This window comes from Sapajus apella, unplaced genomic scaffold, assembly GCF_009761245.1.
Source record: "Sapajus apella isolate SASKATOON/1434 unplaced genomic scaffold, GSC_monkey_1.0 scaffold164, whole genome shotgun sequence".
Taxonomy (NCBI): Eukaryota; Metazoa; Chordata; class Mammalia; order Primates; family Cebidae; genus Sapajus; species Sapajus apella.
In genome coordinates this window covers 413,950-436,383 of record NW_022437104.1, presented here as the reverse complement: position 1 = coordinate 436,383, position 22,434 = coordinate 413,950, and the positions used below count along the sequence as shown (strand labels likewise).

The following is a 22,434-nucleotide window of genomic DNA, read 5'->3' as shown; positions in this document are numbered from 1 at the left end:
TTTTTATGCAGAGTCTCACTTTGTCGCCCAGGCTAGAGTGTAGTGGCGTGATCTTGGCTCACTGCAGCCTCCAGCTCCCAGGTTCAAGTGATTCTCATGCCTCAGTCTCCCAAGTAGCTGGGATTACAGGCATACACCACCACACCTGGCTAATTTTTGTATTTTTAGTAGGGACACGGTTTCACCACATTGGCCAGGCTGGTCTCAAACTCCTGACCTCAAGTGATTCACTTGCCTTGGCCTCCCAAAGTTGGGATTATAGGCATGAGCCACTGTGCTTGGCCATAGAGCTCAATTTTGAACTTGAGTCATTCTGCCTGCAAAGCCTCTGTTCCTTCTGCCATAGTGCTTTCTAGCAAAGTGCTTTCTCAAAGATCGAAGGCTGCAAAGGAGCTCTCCGTAGAGGGGCACTCTGATGGCCAGTCTGCTCCACTTGACTCTCCCTTGCCATTACAGGGTAGCTCTCAGGGGGAGGACTCAGTGAGTGGTTCCCAGAGAATTTCCAGTATCTATGCACGAGAGGCCCTCATTGAGATTGACTACGGTGATCTGTGTGAGGATCTGAAGGTGAGGATCAACCACAGGGGTGGGCTGGGGGTTGGGGTGGGAGTGGGACCATCTTCCTAGCTGTCCAGAGAGGGGGCCAGCACATCTGGGGGCTCTGTGGAGACCATGGCTAGAAAGGGGAAAGCTGGCAAGGAAGGGGGGATTGGGTTGTGAAGTAGGGTCTCCCCTTCATATATATACACAGGCATACGCACATTTCCCACCCGACACCCCAAGTTGCCCCTGCCCTTGCCTGCTATGTCTTCCCCTTCTAGGTGTGTATATGACTAAGTTAAGCCTAGATGCACACAGAGAAGAGACTTCTCTACAGTGAACAGATTGGCCTCAGGTGTTCCTCAGGGCTCTTTCCTCCTCTCGGCATTCTCTCATCCTGGGTATCGCTTCACTTCCATGGCTTCCACTGCCATCTCTGTGCTAGGTCCCACAGGTACCTCAAACCCTAGCCTTCCCAAATTTACCTATCTCCTCAGTGCCACTCACATGCTCAGCCAGAAATCTGAGCCTCTTCCTTGACTTCTCCCTCTTTCGCTTTACATAGTCAATTAATTACCAAGCCCTATGGATTCTACCTCCTAAATATATATATATATTTTTGAGATGGAGTTTTACTCTTGTTGCCTGGGCTGGAGTGCAATGGCGTGATCTCGGCTCACTGCTGCAACCTCTGCCTCCCGGGTTCAGGTGATTCTCCTGCCTCAGCCTCCCAAGTAGCTGAGATTACAGGCGCCTGCCACCACACCCAGCTAATTTTTAGTAGAGACAGGGTTTTGGGCTTTTTTTTTTTTTTTTTTTTTGAGACTGAGTTTCACTCTTGTTGCCCAGGCTGGAGTGCAGTTGCACGATCTCAGCTTACTGCAACCTCCGCCTCCCGGGTTAAAGCAATTCTCCTGCCTCAGCCTCCAGAGTAGCTGGGATTACAGGGATGTGCCACCACACCTGGCCGGGGTTCTGTATTTTTAGTAGAGATGGGGTTTCACCATGTTGGTCAGACTGGTCTTGAACTGCTGACCTCAGGTGATCCGCCCACCTCTGCTCCCCAAAGTGCTGGGATTACAGGTGGGAGCCACTGTGCCCGGCGCTAAATATCTATTGAATTGTTTTTTGTTTTCACTGTCTCTAGTGCAGGCCACTTTCATCTCACATAGCCAACTGCAGGAGCCTCCTAAATAGTTAATGATGCATTTCAATCATTATATTCAGGAGGATTTGATTTTTTGAACTTATGGAAAATTTGAAGCATATGGAAGTAAAAAGAATGATAATGAACCTCAGGCACACAGCTTCGGCAGTTAAACAGTCTTGTTTTTTATACCCACCCATTGGACTATTTTAAAGAAAACTCTGGACATTACTCCGTCCATAATTACCTCAGCATGAATCTCTAGAATATGAGAACTCTTAAGAAAAACATAACCACAATACTATGCCTGAAAATATTTAACAGTAATTCCACAATATTATCTAATCAGTAAATGTTTAGATTTCCATGAAAGTCCCATAACATTTTTTTTTTTTTTTTTTGCAGTTTCTGTGTCTAGATCAATACTTCAGTAAGGTCCATGTGTTAAATTGGTCTCTGCTAGTCTATAACATTTTGCTCTTCATTTTTTTTTTCTTATTATTTATGGAAGAAATTGGGTCATTGGTACTATAGAATTGTCTGCATTCTGGATTTGGCTCATTATGTCTCCATAATGTTGCTGAATATGTTTTTCAATTCCTTGCATTTCCTATAAATGGGTAAGCAAATCTAGGGTTTGATTGGATTCAAGTTCTTTTTTGGGGCAAGAGTATATCATAGGTGGTGGTGTGTACTTGTGCACTTCCTTCTGCATCACATCAGTAGACACCAGATGTCAGTCCTCTCTTTGTAATATTAAAATTGACCAGTGTTCAACATTACCTGTGAAGTATTCTTGCCAAAAAACAAATTTGGATCTGATCAAGCTTCCATATTCATCAACTGTCAGAAACACTGGTGCCAAAGGAATGTTAAAAAATCACAGGAGGGCCAGTCATGGTGGCTCACGCCTGTAAACCCAGCTACTCAGAAGTCTGAGGCAAGAGAATTGCTTGAACCTAGGAAGTGGAGGTTGCAGTGAGCTGAGATCATGCCGTTGCACTCTATCCTTGGTGATGAATGAAACTCTGTCTCAAAAAAAAAAAGCACAGGGATGCAGTTACCAAATCCAGACTGGGAAATTCTAAGGAACAGAAGATCTGATGTCTTTTATAAATAAATGGGGAGAAAAAAATGGAGAGGGGGAACTGTGGCAGACTAAAGGAGACAGATCAACCAAATGAAATGTGTGGACCTCACTTGAATACATTGCGTAGAAAAGAAAGGGAGGGGGACCTTATAGAGTAAATGAGACTTAAGAGACATATCAGCTCACTGCAATGTGTGCACCTTATTTAGAACCTACTTTGAAAAACCTGTAAAAAAAAAAATGTGTAAAACAGAGGAATTTGAACACCGACCAGGTAGTTTATGATGTCAGGGAATTGTTAATATTTTTAAGTGTAATAGTGGCATTACTATTTTCCTTAAGTCTTTATCTTTTATAGGAGTAGTTCTCATTGAGAGGGTAGATACTTTGTTCCCCAGGAGACATACGACGATGTCTGGAGATACTCTTGTCACGCCTACTTGTCATAACTGGGGTAGGGGGGTTTCTACTAGCATCTAGTGGGTAGACACCAGAAATGCTGCTAAACTTCTTATAGTTCGCGGAACAACCCCTACAGTAATGGATTACCTGACCCAAAATGTCAATAGTTCTGAGGTTTGGAAACCCTGTTTGAGAGATACACACTGAAGTATTTATGGATGAAATGATGTGTTTAGGGTTTGCTTTAAAATAAGTGATCATGCCTGTAATCCTAGCACTTTGGGAGGCTGAGGCAGAAGGATTGTTTGAGCCCAGGAGTTCAAGACCAGCCTGGACAACATAACGAGACCCTGTCTTTATCCCTTTTTTTTTTTTTTGAGATGGAGTCTCACTCTGTCATCTGACTGGAGTGCAGTGGTGCGATCTTGACTCACTGCAACTTCCATCTCCCGGGTTCAAGTGATTCTCCTGCCTTAGTATCCTGAGTAGTTGTGTGCGTCACCACGCCCAGCTAAGTTCTGCATTTTTAGTGGAGACAGGGTTTCACCAAGTTGGCCAGGATGGTCTCTATCTCCTGACCTTGTGATCCGCTTGCCTCAGCCTCCCAAAGTGCTGGGATTACAGGTGTGAGCCACCACGCCTGCCCCCCCCCGTCTCTATCTTTAAGAAACATAAAATAATCGAGTATAGAAAGGAGTTGGGGGATATCATTGGCAGAGTATTGAGCATGAGTTGATAATTATTGAAGCTGAATAATAGGTACGTGGAGTTTCATTATGTTTTTCCCTTGAGTTTTTGTGTATGTTTAATAATTTACATAACATACAGTTAAAAACAACCATGATCACTAAGTTCAGCTAGTATTAGCTCCAGCCATTTTTATAAAGTTCCCTGTTAGCCTTTCACAAATTGGTTTTAGCAACTGTTGATGATCATTGCCTACATTAGTTAAGGGTTGCAAAATGGTAATTTTCTAATTCTTTCATTCCTCTTCCATTTATTAGTTGGAATTCTAAAGAGTACTTTTCTACATCAACTGTTTAGTTCCCTTAAAATAGTACAGGAAAGGTAGGATAAATAGTCCTTTTCCTTTGTTTACCAGCCTTCAGAATTATGACTTGGTTGCCCTTGTAACCTTCAAAGGCAACCAGTGAGACTTTAAATTTGTTTTTTTTTATTTGTTTTGTTTTCTTTTTTTAATTTGTTTTTATTTAAATGTTGGCTGGGGACAGGTGCGGTGGCTCACACCTATGATGCCAGCACTTTGGTAGACCGAGGCGAGTGGACTACTTGAGGCCAGGAGTTCGAGACCAGCCTGGCCAACATTGTGAAATCCCATCTCTACTAAAAACACAAAAATTAGCCACCAATCCCAGCCTCTTGGGAAACTGAGGCATGAAAATTGTTTGAACCCAGGAGGCCAAGGTTGCAGTGAGCCAAGATCATACCACTGCACTCCAGCCTGGGTGACAGAGCAAGACTCCATCTCAATAAATAAAATGAATGAATGAATGAATGTTGGCCGGGTATGGGGACTCATGCCTGTAATCCCAGCACTTTGGGAGCCTGAGGCAGGAGGATTGCTTGAGCCTAAGAGCTAATTTTTAAAAATTAGCCAGGTGTGATGGCATATATCTGTAGTCCCAGCTACTCAGGAAGCTAAGGCAAGAAGATCTCTTGATCCTGGGAGGTTGAGGCTGCAGTGAACCTACATCACACCACTGTGATGTAGCCTGGGTGATAGGGAGATCCTGTCTCAAAAAAGAAACTTAAATGTTTAGATGTCTTTTATGTTTCAATCTGTTAGAGTCATTTTTCTTCCGCTCTTTTTGCCCAGGCTGGAGTGCAGTGGCGCGATCTTGGCTCACCAAAGCCTCTGCCTCCTGGGTTCAAGTGATTCTCCTGTCTCAGCCTCCTGAGTAGCTGGGGTTACAGGCATGTGCCACCATGCCCGGCTAATTTTGTTTTTTTTTAGCAGAGATGGGGTTTCTCCATGTTGGTCAGGCTGGTTTCAAACTCCCAACCTCAGGCGGTCCACCTGCCTCGGCCTCCCAAAGTGCTGGGATTACAGGCTTCAGCCACTGCGCCCAACCTTTTTTTTGTTTTTAATTTAGAGATAGGGTCTCACTATGTTGCCTAGGCTGGTCTTGAACTTCTGGCCTCAAGTGATCCTCCTGTTTCAGCCTCCTGAAGTGTTGGGATTACAGGCATTAGCCTCTGTTCCTGGCCCATTTTTCTTTTGTTTGAGATGGAGTCTCACTCTGTCACCCAGGCTGGAGTGCAGTGGCATGATCTCGGCTGACTGCAACCTCCGCCTCCTGGGTTCAAGTGATTCTCCTATCTTAGCCTCCTGGGATTACAGACATGCTGGGATTACAGATATGCGCCACCATTCCCAGCTAAGTTTTGTATTTTTAGTAGAGACGGTATTTTGCCATGTTGCCTAGGCTGGTCTCGAACTCTTGACCTCAGGTGATCAGCCTGTCTTGGCCTCCTAAAGTGCTAGGATAGCAGGCGTGAGCCACTGCACCCGGCCCCATTTTTCTTTTTGATGCTCACATTGTTCATCCTTGGCCAGTGGGAACCACTTCAGGTTTACTTTTTTGTTGTTGTTATTTTTAGATTTTTATTATGGAAAATTTTATATGCAAAAGTAAAATAGTACAGTGCTCCCTCTTATAGCCATCGCCAGTTTTAACAACAGTCAGCTCCTGGCCAAACTTGTTTAATGTGCACCCCCACAAACTTTTTTTTTTTTTTGAGATGGAGTCTCACACTGTTGCCCAGGCTGGTGTGCGGTGGTGCAATCTTGGCTCACTGCAACCTCTGCCTCCTGGGTTCAGGCCATTCTGCTGCCTCAGCCTCCTGAGTAGCTGGGATTACATGCACCCACCACCACGCCCGGCTAATTTTTCTATATTTTTATTAGAGACAGGGTTTCACTCTGTTGGCCAGGCTGCTCTCTGACCTCGTGGTCTGCTCAACTTGGCCTCTGAAAGTGCTGGGATTACAGGTGTGTGCCAACTGTGCCCGACCCCCTCACACTTTATTTATTATTCCTCCCTACCCATAGGTTATTTTAAAGTAAATTCTGGGCCAGGCACGGTGGCTCACGCCTGGGCAACAGAACGAGACTCTGTTTGAAAAATAATAATTCTGGACATCATATTTCATTTGCAAATTTTGCAGGATACATCTCTAAAAGAGATAGGAATTCTTAAAAATAATTAGAACCATTGCATACCTAAAAATAGTTTCTTAATACAATAATTAGTGTTGCACATTCATGATGGTCACACACAAAAAACACTACAGTTTGCTTGCTTGAATTGGAAGTCAAATAAGATGATTGATTGATAGTTATTGGATGATTGATAAAGCTGTTAGTTGCTATGTCACTTGAATCTCATTTAACTTATGGGATCCCCCTGTCTGTTTTTTCTTTGCACTATTTTGTTGTTGTAGAAGTTGACTTATTTCTTCTGAAGGATTTTTAACATTCTATACTTTGTTGATTGTGTTCTGCGGTGTTTAGAATGTTCCTTTCACCCCACCCCTGAAAAAAAGCCCAAAAAATAGTTCTGTTATCCTCTGTAGTTCTTGTAAGTGGATAGTTAGATGTAGATCAGTGCTGTTCAATAGAGATAAAATATAACCTATGTGTGTAATTTTCAATTTTCTTGTAGCCACATTTTAAAAATAAAAGGGCAAAGGTGAAATTATTTTTAATACAATAATTATGTTTAGCCTAGTATCGAAAGGAGTATCATTTTAATGTGTGAACTATATAAAAATTATTGATGAGATATTTGATGATCTTTTTTGTACTGTCTCCAAAATCTAGTATGTATTTTACACTTACAGCACGTCTCAATTCAGATGCTAAAATTTCCTCAGAAATACTTGATCTGTATTTAGATTTCCTAAAATTTACAATTGAAAAAGGAGACCCACATACCCAAGTTGTTCCAAATATACTTAAAAGTTTTCCAGTGACTGAATTGAATATCAAGTTTTCAATTTAAATGAACTAAAATTTCATAAAATTACGATTTTGTCTCCTCAGTTGCATTAGCCAAATATCACGTGCTAAGTAGCCGTATGTGGCTACTGGCAACCAGATTGGACAGCCCAGAGGCTTGATTAGATTCAAATTTGGGGGTTCGTAGGCCGGGCGCGGTGGCTCACGTCTGTAATCCTAGCACTTTGAGAGGCCGAGGTAGGTGGATCGCCAGAGGTCAGGAGTTCAAGACCAGCCTGGACAACATGGTGAAACCCCATCTTAAAACAAAGAAAAAAAAAATTAAAAAAAAAAAAAACATTTTGGGGTTTGCTTGTTTGTTGTGCTTACGACTCCTTCACAGGTGGTGGTGTTACTTCCATCAGGAGGTACGTAATGTCCATTAGTGGCTCTTTTTGTGTGGTTTGCAGCTATGCTTATTATTGTGTAGATCTATTAATTAGTCAGGGCTTGCAAAATGGTGACCTTACATCATTTCTGTTTACCAGCTGGAATATTATAAAGAGATACTTGCTCTCATTTATTTGGTTATTCTGAGATGCAGTTAGTACAGTTTGTATAGGAAAGGCTTGATTTTTTTTTCCCACTTTATCAGTTTATAAAATAAGGAGTTGCTTCCTTGGCTTTCTCAAGATTTGTCCACTGAGTTCTTGTATCATTATGAATTTAAATATATTTGGTGTCTTTCAGTCTGTTGGGGTTATTATCCTTCTTGGTGCTCAGGTTGTCCCATCTTTGACCAATGATAACTCATTCAGTTTGACTTCTGAATCATTTCAACATAATCCTTGTAGTCTTTGATATCTTCCTCGCTTTCCAATATGTCCAGGCTCATCTTCCACATTTTCCACCCAGACCTGGAATCAGCTATTTCTCCAGGAAGGTCTGACTTCCTTTACTGGGAAATGCTATTATTTAGCAACTGCCATCTGGATACTGGAGTGTTCATGATTGTTGGGTTTGTTAGTACTTCTAGAACTTTTCAGTAGATTGGACTATTAAATGTGGTTATTTTATTTTGAAGGAAAAATACATCATGAGTTCATATTGATACTTTGAATTGAAATTTTATTTTTCAGTTGAACATCATTTATTTTATGTTTGAGTCTCCCAGTTATTGTTGCTGAAAGTCTCAGTTCCTAGCAACACTAACATAACACATTTACTTTATCCTACTCTGTATATAGTAGTTTGAAAATCACAATAAGATATTATTAGTAACAATTTGATTATTGAATGTAGTTTTAAGTAGTTTAAGATTTTCTGAAGTTCTTTTTATTATTAAGCTAAGGAAGGCCTCATTGGGCATGTATAGTCATGCCGCTATGTTTTAAAGTAATTTGAAAGAATTATCTGAGTGTTTAACCAGCTTAATATATAGTTAGGTTTCTTTGTTTTAGTTTGTTTTCCATTTTTAAGGATTGTTCTTTTTAGCATTTTGATATCTTTTTCCAACTTTAATTTCGAAATGTTTCAAACCCATGGAAAAGCCGAAAGACTAAAACAGTGAACACTCATATGCCTTTCACCGTAGATTCATCAGTGAACATTTTACCACGTTTCCTTTTCTCTCTTCCCTCTTGCCCCCCACTACATGCAGGTTTTTTTATTTTTGCCAAACCCTTTGAAGGAAGTGTGGCCATGATGCTTCAACCCTAAATACTTCAGCATGCTAGGAATAAGGGATTGTCCTATCTAACCATAATTTCATATTATACCAAAGAAAATGAATAATTGCATTTCATAATATTTAATCTTCAATCCATATTTGAATCTCCCTAGATGTTCTAAAAGTGTCTTTTATAGTTTTTTTCTTTTTGAAACTAGTATCCAATAAAAATTTATGAGTTTCTTTTGTTTATTAATGTCTCTTTAGTTTCTTTTAATATGGAGCTATCCTTTTACCTTTTATTTGTGGCATTGATCTTTTGAAGAGTCTATGAGAGTTTTCTTGGAAAATGTCCCACATTATGGATATGTTCTTTTTTTAACAGTATTATTTAACCTGTTCTTCCAACCCTTGTATCTCCTATAAATTGGAAATTTGATCTAGTCTGGAGGGTCAGTGGATTCACGTTAAGTATTTTTTGGCAAGAACATTTCATTGGTGAGCTTTATGTGTCATCCCTCCAGGAGGTACATGATGTCAGGATGTGCCTACTATTAGTGATACTGAGTTTGATCCCTCAGTTAAGTTGTCAGTTGCTACATTTTTCAACACTAAAGGTACACTTTTGCCTTTGTCATTAATTAGTAATCTTTAGAGTGATGCTTTGGCATCTTGTGACTATCTTGTTCCCCAACAATTTTTTACTCAGTGGTTTTCACATTTTGATTTAATTTTCTTTTAATAGTTATATATAACATCTTAATGTGTTTCTAAAACCAAAAGTATAAAACAAGGTACATGAAGAGAATTCTTTTTTTTTTTCTTTTTTATCTTACTTCAATTTTCTGTGGAAATGAAGAGAATTCTTAACTTCCATACCTGTCCCCTTTACCTCTCTTTCTCAATAGATAACCCTTTAATTAGTTTTTGGATTATTTTTGTTGTTGTTGTTGTTACATGTTTAAAATACAAATATATTTGTATTCCCTCTACCTTCACTTAAATAACAGATAGCATACTATTGTTTACCTTTCATATTTTACTTAAAACCTATCCTGGAGACCACTCCAAAGTAGTGTATAGAGATTGTCATAAGGGCTTTCTAAAATGTACATATGTTTATGTCCTTGTTATTCTTAAAATCATTCACTGGTACTTCACCTTTCTCATCATAAAATCTAAACCTTATAAGGCCCTTTATAATCTGGCTTCTACTTGTCTATCTAACATCTTCTCTTTCTGTGCCTTCCCCCAACACACTTGTACACATGCATCAATGCACACACATGCACACACACAATTGCTACTACTGCCATATTGATTTTTTCTTTTTTTTTTGCTTTCAAAGTTTATTAAAGTTGATTACTTTTTTTTTAATTAAATTTTTTTGGACGTATCAGATATTCAACTGATAAGAACAGATACTACACTTGATCTTAGCTAAATGGCCGAGAAGTGATAAAGTTGATTACTCTTTTTTTCTTTTGTTGGGGGACAAGGTCTCGCTCTGTCATCCAGGTGGTAGTGCAGCGGCACCATCATGGTTCACTGCAGCCTCAATCTCCTGGGCCCAAGCAGTCCTCTCACCTTAGCCTCCCAAGTAGTTGGGACCACAGGCATGTGTCACCATGCCTGGCTAATTTTTTTAATTAATTTATTTTTGAGACGAAGTTTCACCCTTGTTGCCCAGGCTAGAGTACAATGGCTCCATCTCAGCCCACCGCAACCTCCGCCTCCCGGATTCAAGCGATTCTCTCCTGCCTTAGCCTCCCGAGTAGCTGGGATTACAGGCATGCATCGCCACGCCTGGCTAATTTTTTGTATTTTTAGTAGAGTCAGGGTTTCTCCAAGTTGGTCAGGCTGGTCTTGAACTCCCGACCTCAGGTGATCTGCTCGCCTCAGCCTCCCAAAGTACTGGGATTACAGGTGTGAGCCAACGCGCCCAGCTAATTTTTTTATTTTTGTAGTGACAGGGTCTCCCTATGTTGCCCAGGCTGATATCAAATTCCTATTCTTAAGCCATCTTCCCGACAGCCTCCCAAAATGCTGGGATTAAAGGCATGAGCCACCATTCCTGACTTGCTTTCTCTTGAATTCTTTTCAGTTCAGTGAATGGACCATGAGCAATCTCCCCTGGCTTTTGTGTGTGTGTGTGTGATGCTCCCACTGCATAGAAGTCTATTCCTGGCCGGGTATGGTGGCTCACGCCTGTAATCCCAGCACTTGGGGAGGGCGAAGCAGGTGGATCAGTTGAGCTCAGGAATTTGAGACCAGCCTGGGCAATATGGTGAAACTCTGTCTCTACAAAAAGTACAAAAATTAGCCATGCATGGTGATGCATGTCTGTAGTCCCAGCTACTTGAGAGGCTGAGGTGGGAGGATCACTTGAGCCTGGGAGGTGGAGCTTGCAGTGACCAGAGATCATGCCATTGCACTCCAGCCTGAATAATAGAGTGAAACTCTGTCTTCAAAAAACAAAAGAAGAAGTCTGTTCCTTTTCTCTGTCCTCACTTGTTCATCCTGTAGGCCTTAGCTTAAACATATTCTTGGGCCAGGTGCGGTGGCTCACGCCTGTAATCCCAGCACTTGGGGAGGCCAAAGCAAGTGGATCAGTTGAGCTCAGGAATTTGAGACCAGCCTGACTTATGTGGTGAAACCCCGTCTCTACTAAAAATAAAAAAATTAGCCGGGCATGGTGGCCCATGCCCATAATCCCAGCTACTTGGGGAGCTGAGACAGGAGAATCGCTTGAACCTAGGAGGCAGAGGTTGCGATGAACTGAGATCGCACCACTGCACTCCAGCCTGGGTGACGGGGCGAGACTCCGTCACACATGCACGCACGCACGCACGCACACACACACACACACACACACACACAAATTCCTGGAAGCCATTTCTAGCACCTGAGTCTGAGTTAGGTGTCTTTCTTGTGTGCTGATTCAATACTGCCTGCTTATCATTATTTTCACATTCATCCTATAATATTCTGATTGTTTACTTACGTGCATTCCTCTGTTAGACCCCTGAGCTCTGTGAGTACAGAAACCAGGGCTCACAGGACATGATGGCCCCAGAGCCTGGCACTTGGTAGGCATTCAGTAAATATTTATTGACCAAAAGTGGCAGAAAGGCACAAGCCCAGACATGCATTGTAATATCCATAAGAACTAAAACCAAACTCAAATGGAATTTGCTCAGATGTAGTCATCTGAGCAGAAAACGTGAATTGCCTTACTTATCATGGAGCTGTAAGTGTAGTCCAGAGCAGCCAGTGTGGGAGCCTCCAGGTCACCCTGAGATGTTACTGGCTCACGGCCTGGGCTGAGAGCCAGAGAGGGACACCACCAGCTGCTCCTCCTGAGAGACAAAGAGGTCGGCAGGGCCTGGGGGAAGGGCTAGATATGAGAAAGCAGCCTCAGCCTATAATTTCCAGAGATGGTGGGAATGGTTACTATGGGCAGGATCTGGTGGAAAGAACCGAGCTGGAGAAGAAGAACCTGCCCTCTGTATATGTGCAGGCGCCCAGGCCCCACTCAGTCAGTCATCTCTTGGTGGGGGCCTGGGCACAGAGGCCAGGCCCTTCTTGATGTTGCTGGGCCCGGGACTTACAGGATGCCCAGGCTGAGGAAGAGATCAAGCAAGAGATGAACACACTGCAGCAGAAGCTGAATGAGCAGCAGAGTGTGCTTCAGCGTATTGCCGCCCCCAACATGAAGGCCATGGAAAAGCTGGAAAGTGTCCGAGACAAGTTCCAGGAGACCTCAGATGGTAAGGTTTACCCTTCTACTTGGCCTACGATGAGGACAAGAGGCTAAAGGTATGCCACGGGCCTGCTGTACATCACAGCAGTTCCTGTTTTAACATGCTTTCTTATTTAAAACTCCCAGGAGCTCTAAACAGTAAGAGTTATTATACCTGCTTTTATAGAACGGAAAATGCAGTTCCCAGAGGGTAAATGACCTGTTCAAGGTCACACAGCTGGTAGCTGGTAGAACCCAGGGAGGAATGCATATTTATGTGGCTCCAGGCCCCTGTTCTTACTCTGCACTGTATCCAATGGCCAGTCCACTGGATACAGATCCTTCTGGGACCCTCCTCAGGCATTCCCCTCTCTTGGTGGGATGTCCTGCTCTCGATTGTCATTTGCAGGTCATTCTTGCCAGGGCACTGAGGGATCACCTGTCTGTCTTTCTGGCAGAATTTGAAGCAGCCCGAAAGCGAGCAAAGAAGGCCAAGCAGGCATTTGAACAGATCAAGAAGGAACGCTTTGACCGCTTCAATGCTTGTTTTGAATCTGTGGCTACCAACATAGATGAGATCTATAAGGCCCTGTCCCGCAACAGCAGTGCCCAGGTAGGCTGGAGTCCCTTACCCAACCAGCTGCTACCATCCTCAGTTGTTCTTCCCTCCAGGATTCCTCTCCCTATCTCCATCCAGACTTAGATACAGATCCTGACCCATCTGCCTTCCCCTAGGCATTCCTGGGCCCTGAGAATCCTGAAGAGCCCTACTTGGATGGCATCAACTACAATTGTGTGGCTCCTGGGAAACGCTTCCGGCCTATGGACAACTTGTCAGGCGGGGAGAAGACAGTGGCAGCTCTGGCCCTGCTCTTTGCCATCCACAGGTAAGGCTGACCCCCTAGGGCAGTTGACGAAGAGACCGAACTGAGGCCACCAGAGGCTCTGGGGCTCAAGGATATGCAGAGATCTGCGAAGGTGAAGATGGTTTGGTGGAATCTGGATTGCATCCCTGTTTCACTGTCTACTGCAGTGTATCTTGCTTTGGTTTTCCTGGACCTGTCTTCCCCATCTACCCTCATCCACTCAGCATGTCCTCACTGGCCCGTGCATGTATTCAGTCCCACCTCCAGGCTTTTGCTCACAAGGTTGCTGGCTAATAATCCCTTTCCATGCAAATCTAGCTTGATCATCACTTTTACCCTTTAACCCTTCCTCATTCTTCTCCCCTTCCTTTAGGAAGCCCTCCTTGACCACTGTGGCATACCCTGACCTTTCCCTCCTGAATGCCAGTAGCACTTGAGTCTGACTCCTGCAACTTAGTGCAAGATTGTACAGCATCAGTTTCTTGAGTGCTGCTCTGTACTAGACCCTACAGAGGGATTGGGGACACAGATGTATCAGACATGGTCTCTGGCCCGGAGAAGCTCACAGTCTAGTAGAAGCCAGATGCATAAACAGACAGTGTGTTAAGTGTTGTGACCGGGTGAGAGTGTGTGCTATGGATACACGGAAGAGATACACTTAACCCAGTCTGTGGGGAGGGTGTGGATAGGCCAGGGAATACTTTTAAGGGCAGGTGCCACTTGAGCAGGAGATGTAAAGGATGAATAGAAGTTTGCCAGGGAGACCAGCAGGCATTCTAGGCTGAGTGTACAGCATGTGCAGAGGCAAGCAGGCATGACAGAGCATGCTGTGATGGTGTATGTTGGGATGGGGTGGACCTCTAGGTAGCTCGGTCATTGGACAACTTTAGCTCCCCAGCCAGCCTGGAAGCTCCTGAAGGGACCATATCTTCTTGTGGTTCTGTAGGAACCTGGAACACAGGGCTTAATGCAGAGGGGAGGATGTTTGTTGATGTATTGGCTTTTAGGGGCTCAGGCAACTTTGAGACCTGGGTTTTTTAGTCTGAAGAAGTGGAGTGGGAAGCTGGCCTGTTTGATGGGCCCTGGGGCTGTCCCACCCTGCCTTGCCGCCCCCTCCCCACCTCAGTGTCAGCTCACCTACTGGTTCCCTCCCAGCTACAAGCCAGCCCCCTTCTTCGTCCTGGATGAGATTGATGCTGCCTTGGATAACACCAACATTGGCAAGGTGGGTGCAAAGAAAGTGGGGCCTGGGAGGGATGCCACCAGGTCGGGGCTGGGTTTCAGGGAGCAACTCCTGAGTATGCCCTAGCTGTTCCTGCTGCCTGCTCTCTGTGCCCAAGAGGCTGGGCCCAGAGTCATCCATGCTGTGGTAGTCAGTAGTCTCCTTTTCTCAGCCTCTCTTTCCCTCACCTTCCTCCCCCTACCCTACCTCTGCTGCCTTCTGGTTGTGGCTGGAAATTACAGGGGAGTGTTAAGGCTTGAGCCTTGCTAAGTGCCTGGAAGCCTTTCCCACAGGTGGCAAATTACATCAAGGAGCAGTCGACTTGCAACTTCCAGGCCATCGTCATCTCCCTCAAGGAAGAGTTCTACACCAAGGCTGAGAGCCTCATTGGAGTCTATCCTGAGGTAGGGTGGGCCTGGCTCAGGAGCCAGCCCTACTCCCTGCCTGACTTCCCAGGGCAGAAAGGGAAGGCCGCAGTGGAGGGGAAAGGGGGTGGGGGAGCATAGGAAATCAGGTCCTGAATGGCCATTTGGGCTTGTTGTAGTTCTGCCTCTGGAGGCTTAGCCACCCCAGCCAGGCAGGGCCATTGCATTTGGGGACAGATGGAAAGGTAGGCAGAGGCAGCCAGACAGTGGAGAAAGGAGGAGAGTACAGAAGTAGGCAGGGAGAGAAGACACATGGGACTGAGCACATCCTCTCACACCCAGAAAGAACCATTGCCTGGGCTTTGGGCAGGTATGTAGGGAAGAGGGTTTGAGGCCCCTGGTCCTGGGTCACTAGACCCCTCTTAATTCTCTCCTTACAATTTTATGTTTCTTTTTCTCCCTCCTCCTTCAGCAAGGGGACTGTGTGATCAGCAAAGTCCTGACCTTCGACCTCACCAAGTACCCAGATGCCAACCCCAACCCCAATGAGCAGTAGCAATAGTTCTACCCTCCTGCCCTGTCTGGATCCCTAAGGTGTCCCTCTCCCAATCTCTGGATATTTGACTCCCAACCTTTCCCCTGCCTCCTGGCCCTTTTTGGTGTAGTCATGGGATTTAGGCACTGCTAATTAAGCACGAAGAGGAACAGAGGTGATGTTAGGTCTAAAGCAAAAATTCCTGAGCGACAGGGAGTATTCTGGCCTCTGGAAGGAGGTGCTGAGCTGAACAGGGCCATCTGTTCATCCCACACACCCCCTTCCTCCCCCTCATCACCCATCATCATGGGTCCCTTGGGCCTCTTGCCCACTGTGTGTGTGGGTACGTATGGTGTATGTATGTATCCGCATGTGTGCATGTATGTTTGCAAAATAATAAAGGATATTGGAGACCTGTTTTAGAAGGAGCCTAGGCTGAATTTCATTCCAAGAGAGCTTAGGATGACAGCATCCCTGAGCTGGGCAAAGGTACTCAGGACCTCATAGGAGTCTTAGGCAGTTACCTGAAACTGCCTTCATTCACTCATTTGTGTATTCATTCATGTATGTATTCATCAGACACATACCGAACACCATCTATTTGTCAAGCTCTTTGCTTGGAATACAGAGTTGAATCAGACATGATCTCTACCCTCCTAGTAAGGAGATACAGTTGGTTCATGAATGACTATCGTTAATTGAATGTCTTATGTACTTTGAATTTGAGAAGAGGGTGATCACCTCTAGGCTTCCTGGAGGTCACATTTAAGCTGCACCTTGACAAATTGGTAGGATTTGGTCAGGCACTAGTTGCAGAGCATGAGCTCTGGGGACAGACTGTTATGGGTTCTGGTCCCACTTTTTATCACTTACTAGTTGTTTGACCTTGGGCAAGTCATTTGACCTTCTGTGCCTCAGTTTCCTCATCTGTAAAATGGGGCTAACAATATTACCTACCTCATAGGATTTAATGATGTCAAGCTCCTCAATGGAGGCCTTATCCCTTCATGGAGCCCACTTAGGTGCCGATCCCTCAGAAAATAAGCCTCATGCCTGGACCCCTGAGAGCTTCTGATCCCAGCTATTAGGGACAGAAGAAGCTTCCAAATCTGGAAGGTGCTGAATGCCCTGCTGACTGGGAAAGTTTCAGGGCACTGATGGGGTCTACCTGGTAAGTAGAGGGCCTGAGGAGGCCTGTAGCTTCAATCATGTATGGTAACCAGGTACCTGAGCCCCAATCTGGGTTGTGAGGAAATAGGGCAGAGGTAGCCTGGGCCACATCCCAGCCTAACACATGTGAGGTTCACTTTAGGAACTAACCTCATTAACTATAAGGATCATGCAGAGACAGCAAAGCCTGGTGTGATTAGCTCAGCCTTCACTCATTCACATATACCATCATGCTTTTATTCCAATCTGTGTATTGCTTTTTTTGCTTCTTAAAAATTAAGTCTATTCTAATTACTCAAATAATGCATGAATGCATTCTCCTTTTGAGAAATTAGATTGTTATAGATAAAGATAGTCTCATTCAGCTACCAACCACTCCCACTTCTGATCCTTCCCCTCTTAGTGGCTTTTATGTTTGTTGTACTTCTATTTAGACTTTGTTTTAACACTTGTACGTACATATATGAACTCATTGGAAATGTTGTGTGTTTAATGCAAATGGTATATTGTTTAGCAATTTGTTTTCTTTGCTTAACAATGTTTCTCAGATCTGTGCATGTTACTTAATGTAGATCAGTCCATTCTCTGTAATTGCTTATAGATTGCCATCATATGTCTACCACATTTTACTTAACACATTTCTCTTGTGATGGACATTAAGACTTTTCAGGTTTTGCTGTTACAAAATACTACACAGGAGCATCCCTAGGCCTGTGCGAAAGTGTGTATGTGAAAGTTTACCTAGGGTTGATACCTAGAAGTGAATTGCAAAGTCATAGGATATTTATATGTTGGTTTTTAATAGATACTTCCAAATTGCCCTCCTGTACTATTTACTCAGTATTTTTCTTAAGGTAATCTGAGGTCTAACATTGTTATCCTATATCATTTTCATCCCAAGTAGTGATATCTGTGAACTCACAGGTTTGATGTGTGCTAATTATGTATTTTTCTAATACATATTAAAAGACATAACTATCAAAACAAAATAAATTTGTCCGTTTTCAACCAAAGAAGTCACATACCAGTGGTGGTACTGTGTGCCATAATTTGGCAAATGCTGGCCTATCTGGAAGAGCACAATTTGGGGGTCAGACCTGGTTCAAATTCCAGCTGTAGAAACTTGGGCAAGTTACTTCACCTCTGAGCCTAAGTTTCCACATCTGTAAAAGGAGATAAGAAATACCTACCTTGCAGTAGTGAAGCAAAGAGAAAATTAAATATATCTGAATCAATTTGGCTGGTATCTGGATCATCACAGCCCTTTAAAAGTCACCTTTGCATGGCCGGGCGTGGTGGCTCACGCCTGTAATCCCAGCACTTTGGGAGGCCGAGGTGGGTGGATCACGAGGTCAAGAGATCGAGACCATCCTGGCCATGATGAAACCCCGTCTCTACTAAAACAAATACAAAAATTAGCCAGGTGTGGTGGCAGGCGCCTGTAGTCCCAGCAGCTCGGGAGGCTGAGGCGGATGAATCGCTTGAACCCAGGAGGCGGAGGTTGCAGTGAGCCGAGATTGCGCCACTGCACTCCAGCCTGGCGACAGAGCAAGACTCCGTCTTAAAAAAAAAAAAAAGTCACCTTTGCTATTCTCCCCACTTTACAGGTAAGGAAACTGAGGCCCAAAAAGGTTTGAACCCAGGTCTTCCAAGTCAGTCAAGTGCTTTCTCCACTGTATAGGTGGTTATCAACCTTGGCTGCACATCAGAATCATTTGTAAAGCTTTTTCCTTTTTAAAAGTAAAGCAATATATACACAGGTAAAAAATAAAATAGTACAGAAGGGCTTATAATGAGAAGCAGCAGTTTCCTGCTTGCACCCCCACATCCAAAGGATGTGGAGCTCTTTAAAAATCAATTGCTGTGGTCCTGCCTCTGGAAATCTGATTCAGTAGGCATGGATGGCAACCCAGATACCTAACCCCTTATACCTCACAGGATAAAAAGGATTACATGAGATGCCTTGGGCTAAGGCCCTGGCACACAGGAACACATATGGTACAAAGGAGCTTTGGGGACTTAAGTCCTGAGGATCCAGGAGGTGAGGTGACTTGTCCAAGATTCCACTGGTTTAGTGGAAGAGCCTAGATTTCCAGTTGGATCTATTTAGTGCTTGCCCCCTGCTCTCTCCTGTTGTACTCCACCACCTCCTGTCATCACAGGGCAACCCTTGTCAGTGAACGGTGTGCTTGCAGGAGGCCGCACACCACAGTGTGTTTCCAAGAGCAAGCTGGATCCGAGTAGATTCCCTAGGGCTTGTTGGAGAAACTAGTTTGACTCCCTTATACTGTGGACACAGTAGCCTTGCTCTGGGGAGTTGAAGAGTACTCCACAACAGTATCTAAGTTTAATTGGGCACTTCCCTCTGGAAATCACAGTGTTGCGCACCAGGAACACAAAGATGAGTCAAATCTTTATCCTGCCTTTGAGGAGCTTTCTAGTTGGGGAAGCAATTTGTAAAATGGTCATTAACTATACAGTGTGATCAACACTCTGACAGGAGCACAGGAGAAACGTCTAGCTTATGTGAAGATTCAGGGAAGGCATCCTCTAGTCTAGGTGGTGACACCTGAACTGAGTCTTGAGAGACTGGTAGGAATTACCCAGTTGAGGAAGTGGAAGGAATTTCCAGATATTGGAAACAATATGCATGAGGACATGAAGGCAAGAAACTGCAAAGCAATCAAATACTGAAGAGTGAAGATTCCTGGGGTAGGGGAAAAGCAGCAAGAAAAGGTAGAGAGGAGCCAGATTGGAAGAGGGTCATAAATGCACGGCTACAGAATTGAGATTTGTCTTGTAGGACAGTGTGGTTCCCAAACTGGCTGTATGCCACGAGCACATGGGGCATTCTGGGCCCCGACCTCTAAAAATTCATTAAGTCTGGGGTGAGGGCTTGAAATCTTGAATGCTTATAAAGGTTACCACATGACTAGGGTACAGCCAAATTTAGAAACCATAGCTTGAAGGCAGTGAGGATGCCATGAGATGGTTTTTAATAGGGTGTCTCCAGATCAGATGTGAACTTAACCTGTTTCTGGCTGGCTAGCCAACCAGCATAGAAACAGGTTAGGTTAGATGTTCATGCTGTATGTGCCCCTGCCTGTAGCTTCCCTGTTAATCAGCTTCTTACGCTACTATATTTGCTTGTGTTGTCTCTGAATAAGCTTTAGGCACCACAAGGGTGGGCCTTGGGATATTTTGCTTACCAGTAAAGCCCCTGCAAAAAAACACAGTGCCTGACACAAAACAGGCACCAGTAAAGTTTTTGAATGAATGAATGCATGAGTGAATGCATTTGTGAGAAAACGAATGGAGACGGGTAGATTAATTACACTGTGGAAAAAACCAGGAGGCCCGCACTAGGGCAAAGGCCAGTAGGAATAGAATGGAGGTGTTAAGGTGTGAACTGTTAAGGGAAGATGATAAACTGGACTTAATGACTGATTACTGGATGTGGAGGGTGACTGAGAGGATAGAATGAGTACCCATGAATAGTCAGGATTCCTACCCTATCCCAGTCATCTCTTTCCTTATCCATCTCTGAAACAGAATCTCCTTACATCCTCCTCAGCAATTGGAATTCCTCCCTCAAGTTAGTTAGACATTCTGTGTGCTGTGTGGTCTCTCACTGCCCCTCCCCCCCTCCACAAGCCATTGATTCATTCATCTAGTTCAATAAATCTTGGCTAAGCACCTCCAGTGTGCAGTAAGGCTCTTCCAAGCCAGGACTCTACTCTCTCTTTCCTACCTCACATGTTTTTGAGGGCTTTCCCAGTTAAGAGTCACATCTCTTATACAATAACTTACAGTGAGACACCCAGAATGTCAGACCTTTAAAGGAAGACTGCCCAAACCCCTTCTGAGGTCCTCGGAGGGGAATTAACTTCCTAAGGTCCCACTGCTAGGAAGCATTGGAGCCAGAAATGGAACCTAGGTTTCCTTTCTATGTCATCTCTAGAGTCTTGATCTTGATCTATCCCATTGTAAATCAGGACAGGCAGAGGTAGTCAGGGAGAAGGTGAGACTTAGATTCAACCTTGAAGGTCGATGTATTGGACAGTCCGAACAAGATGCTTGCCAATTACCCTGCCCCCTCTGGAAACCGTCAGCAAACCTGCCATTCCTGCAGTCCCTTCTAAGGGGTTTCTTTAGCATAAGTTGCAATGCCCTGTACCATGTGACCTCACAGTCCTGGCCACAGATAGCTAGATGGGGATAGTGTCTGACTCAAGGGCAGCCAAGCTCTAGGCTGGCCAGCAGCCTATTAACTGGACTGGCATAAGGACTCTACCTTACAGGGTGGCTTGTATCAAATGGCAAATACATGAAACAACCGGATCTTTCAAGGAGGCTGAATATGAGGTGTTCAGAAAAAGTGAACAGTTAATTAGACCTTAATGAGGCATAAGTAAGTGGTGGTGGATGAGGGGCAGCCAGAAAACTAAACAGCAAAAGCAAAGAGAAAGCTGCAGAAACCATAAATAAGCAGAGGTCATGAGACATTTGTATAATGAGATCATGGGGCCACAGGGTGGCAGAAGCCATGAAGCAGCAAGGCAACAATGGGCTAAAAGGACACAGAAGCCATGAAGCAATAGGAGCCACGAGGAACAGAAACCATGAGACAAAACTGACTATGAGATTGACAAAGCACCAGAAGGCTTGAATAGATAAATGAGACAGTAGAAGTGATGAGATTGCAAGAACCTCAAGGTAGCCAGAACCACGTGGCAACATGGCAACAGGAATGGAAGAGGCAGCAGGAGCTACAGTGCAGAAAAGCCGTGGATTAATAGGAACTGAAGCCTCAGGAGCCATGAAGCCGCAGGACCCAGGAGGCAGCAAAAGCCATGGGCTAGCATCGAGGGGGGCAGAAAGAAGTTAGTCAGTAGCAGTAGGAGGAGTATAAATACAGCCAGAAAGGAGTTGAGTCACCAATTTGGGAAGCACTAGAGAAGGGAGCAACAGATGCCTGCAGCTGAGGGGGTGACAAGATAAGCCAGGCTCTAGAGCTGCTTTGGATCATGAACCATTTTCAAGTTTCTGTTCTTCCATGAGGCTGCCTGTGTAGCAGTTCTTGTCTTCCTTATTTCCCTGTGAATGCTTTAATAAATCCCCATCACTAACCTGAGTGTGTCTTTGTTCCTTGAAATCTAAAAGAGGTTAACATTGTGGTGTGCAGTTTAGATGAGTGGAAAGCTGGGCAGGAGGTCTTTCTGGTGGGCTTGAAGGAAGACACAGAGTGGGAATTCACTTATCCTTTCCTGCCCTCACTGGCACGGGCACCTTTCATTCACTTGGCTTATTTTTATTCATTCATCCACTTGCCATTTATTCATTCACTTACATATGCACTAACTCACAACCTCACTTATTCATTCATGCATTAATGTAAGCATTTACTAGCTCATTTGTTCTTTCATGTATTCACTCATACATCATTTTTCCATCCACTTGTTCAGCAGGCATATGTTGAATTCCTGCCATGTGTCAGGCCCTGTGCTAGGTTCTGGGAATAAGATATACTTGCCCTCCAGGAGTTCTTGGCTTAATTGGGGACTCAGAAAGTAAGCAATTAAGTGCACTAAGTGTGGCAGGCTATATAATGGAAGTCTAGGTAAGGCAAAGTGAGCAAATAGGAAGTATTGGATGGGTCTCCCTGGTGTGGGAAAGCCTTTATAGAGGATGGAGCACTTGAACTGAATCTTGAAAGAGGAATTAG

The 22,434-nt window shown here is 44.2% G+C and overlaps 1 protein-coding gene and 1 pseudogene across 1 annotated transcript in view; one reads left to right on the top strand and one right to left on the bottom strand.

The window, feature by feature from the left end:
* The window catches only part of SMC1A (structural maintenance of chromosomes 1A), a 43,966-nt gene extending 26,926 nt beyond the window's left edge, over window positions 1-17,040 (top strand). The window contains exons 17-23 of the mRNA XM_032267030.1: window positions 289-567; window positions 12,423-12,579; window positions 13,010-13,164; window positions 13,287-13,438; window positions 14,573-14,642; window positions 14,933-15,043; window positions 15,477-17,040. Of these exons, the coding sequence (XP_032122921.1) occupies window positions 289-567; window positions 12,423-12,579; window positions 13,010-13,164; window positions 13,287-13,438; window positions 14,573-14,642; window positions 14,933-15,043; window positions 15,477-15,560 (1,008 nt within the window). The 3' untranslated portion in view covers window positions 15,561-17,040. The remainder of the gene's footprint in view (window positions 1-288; window positions 568-12,422; window positions 12,580-13,009; window positions 13,165-13,286; window positions 13,439-14,572; window positions 14,643-14,932; window positions 15,044-15,476) is intronic.
* Window positions 10,163-10,269, bottom strand: LOC116542239 (annotated as a pseudogene).
* Window positions 17,041-22,434: the final 5,394 nt, after the last annotated feature.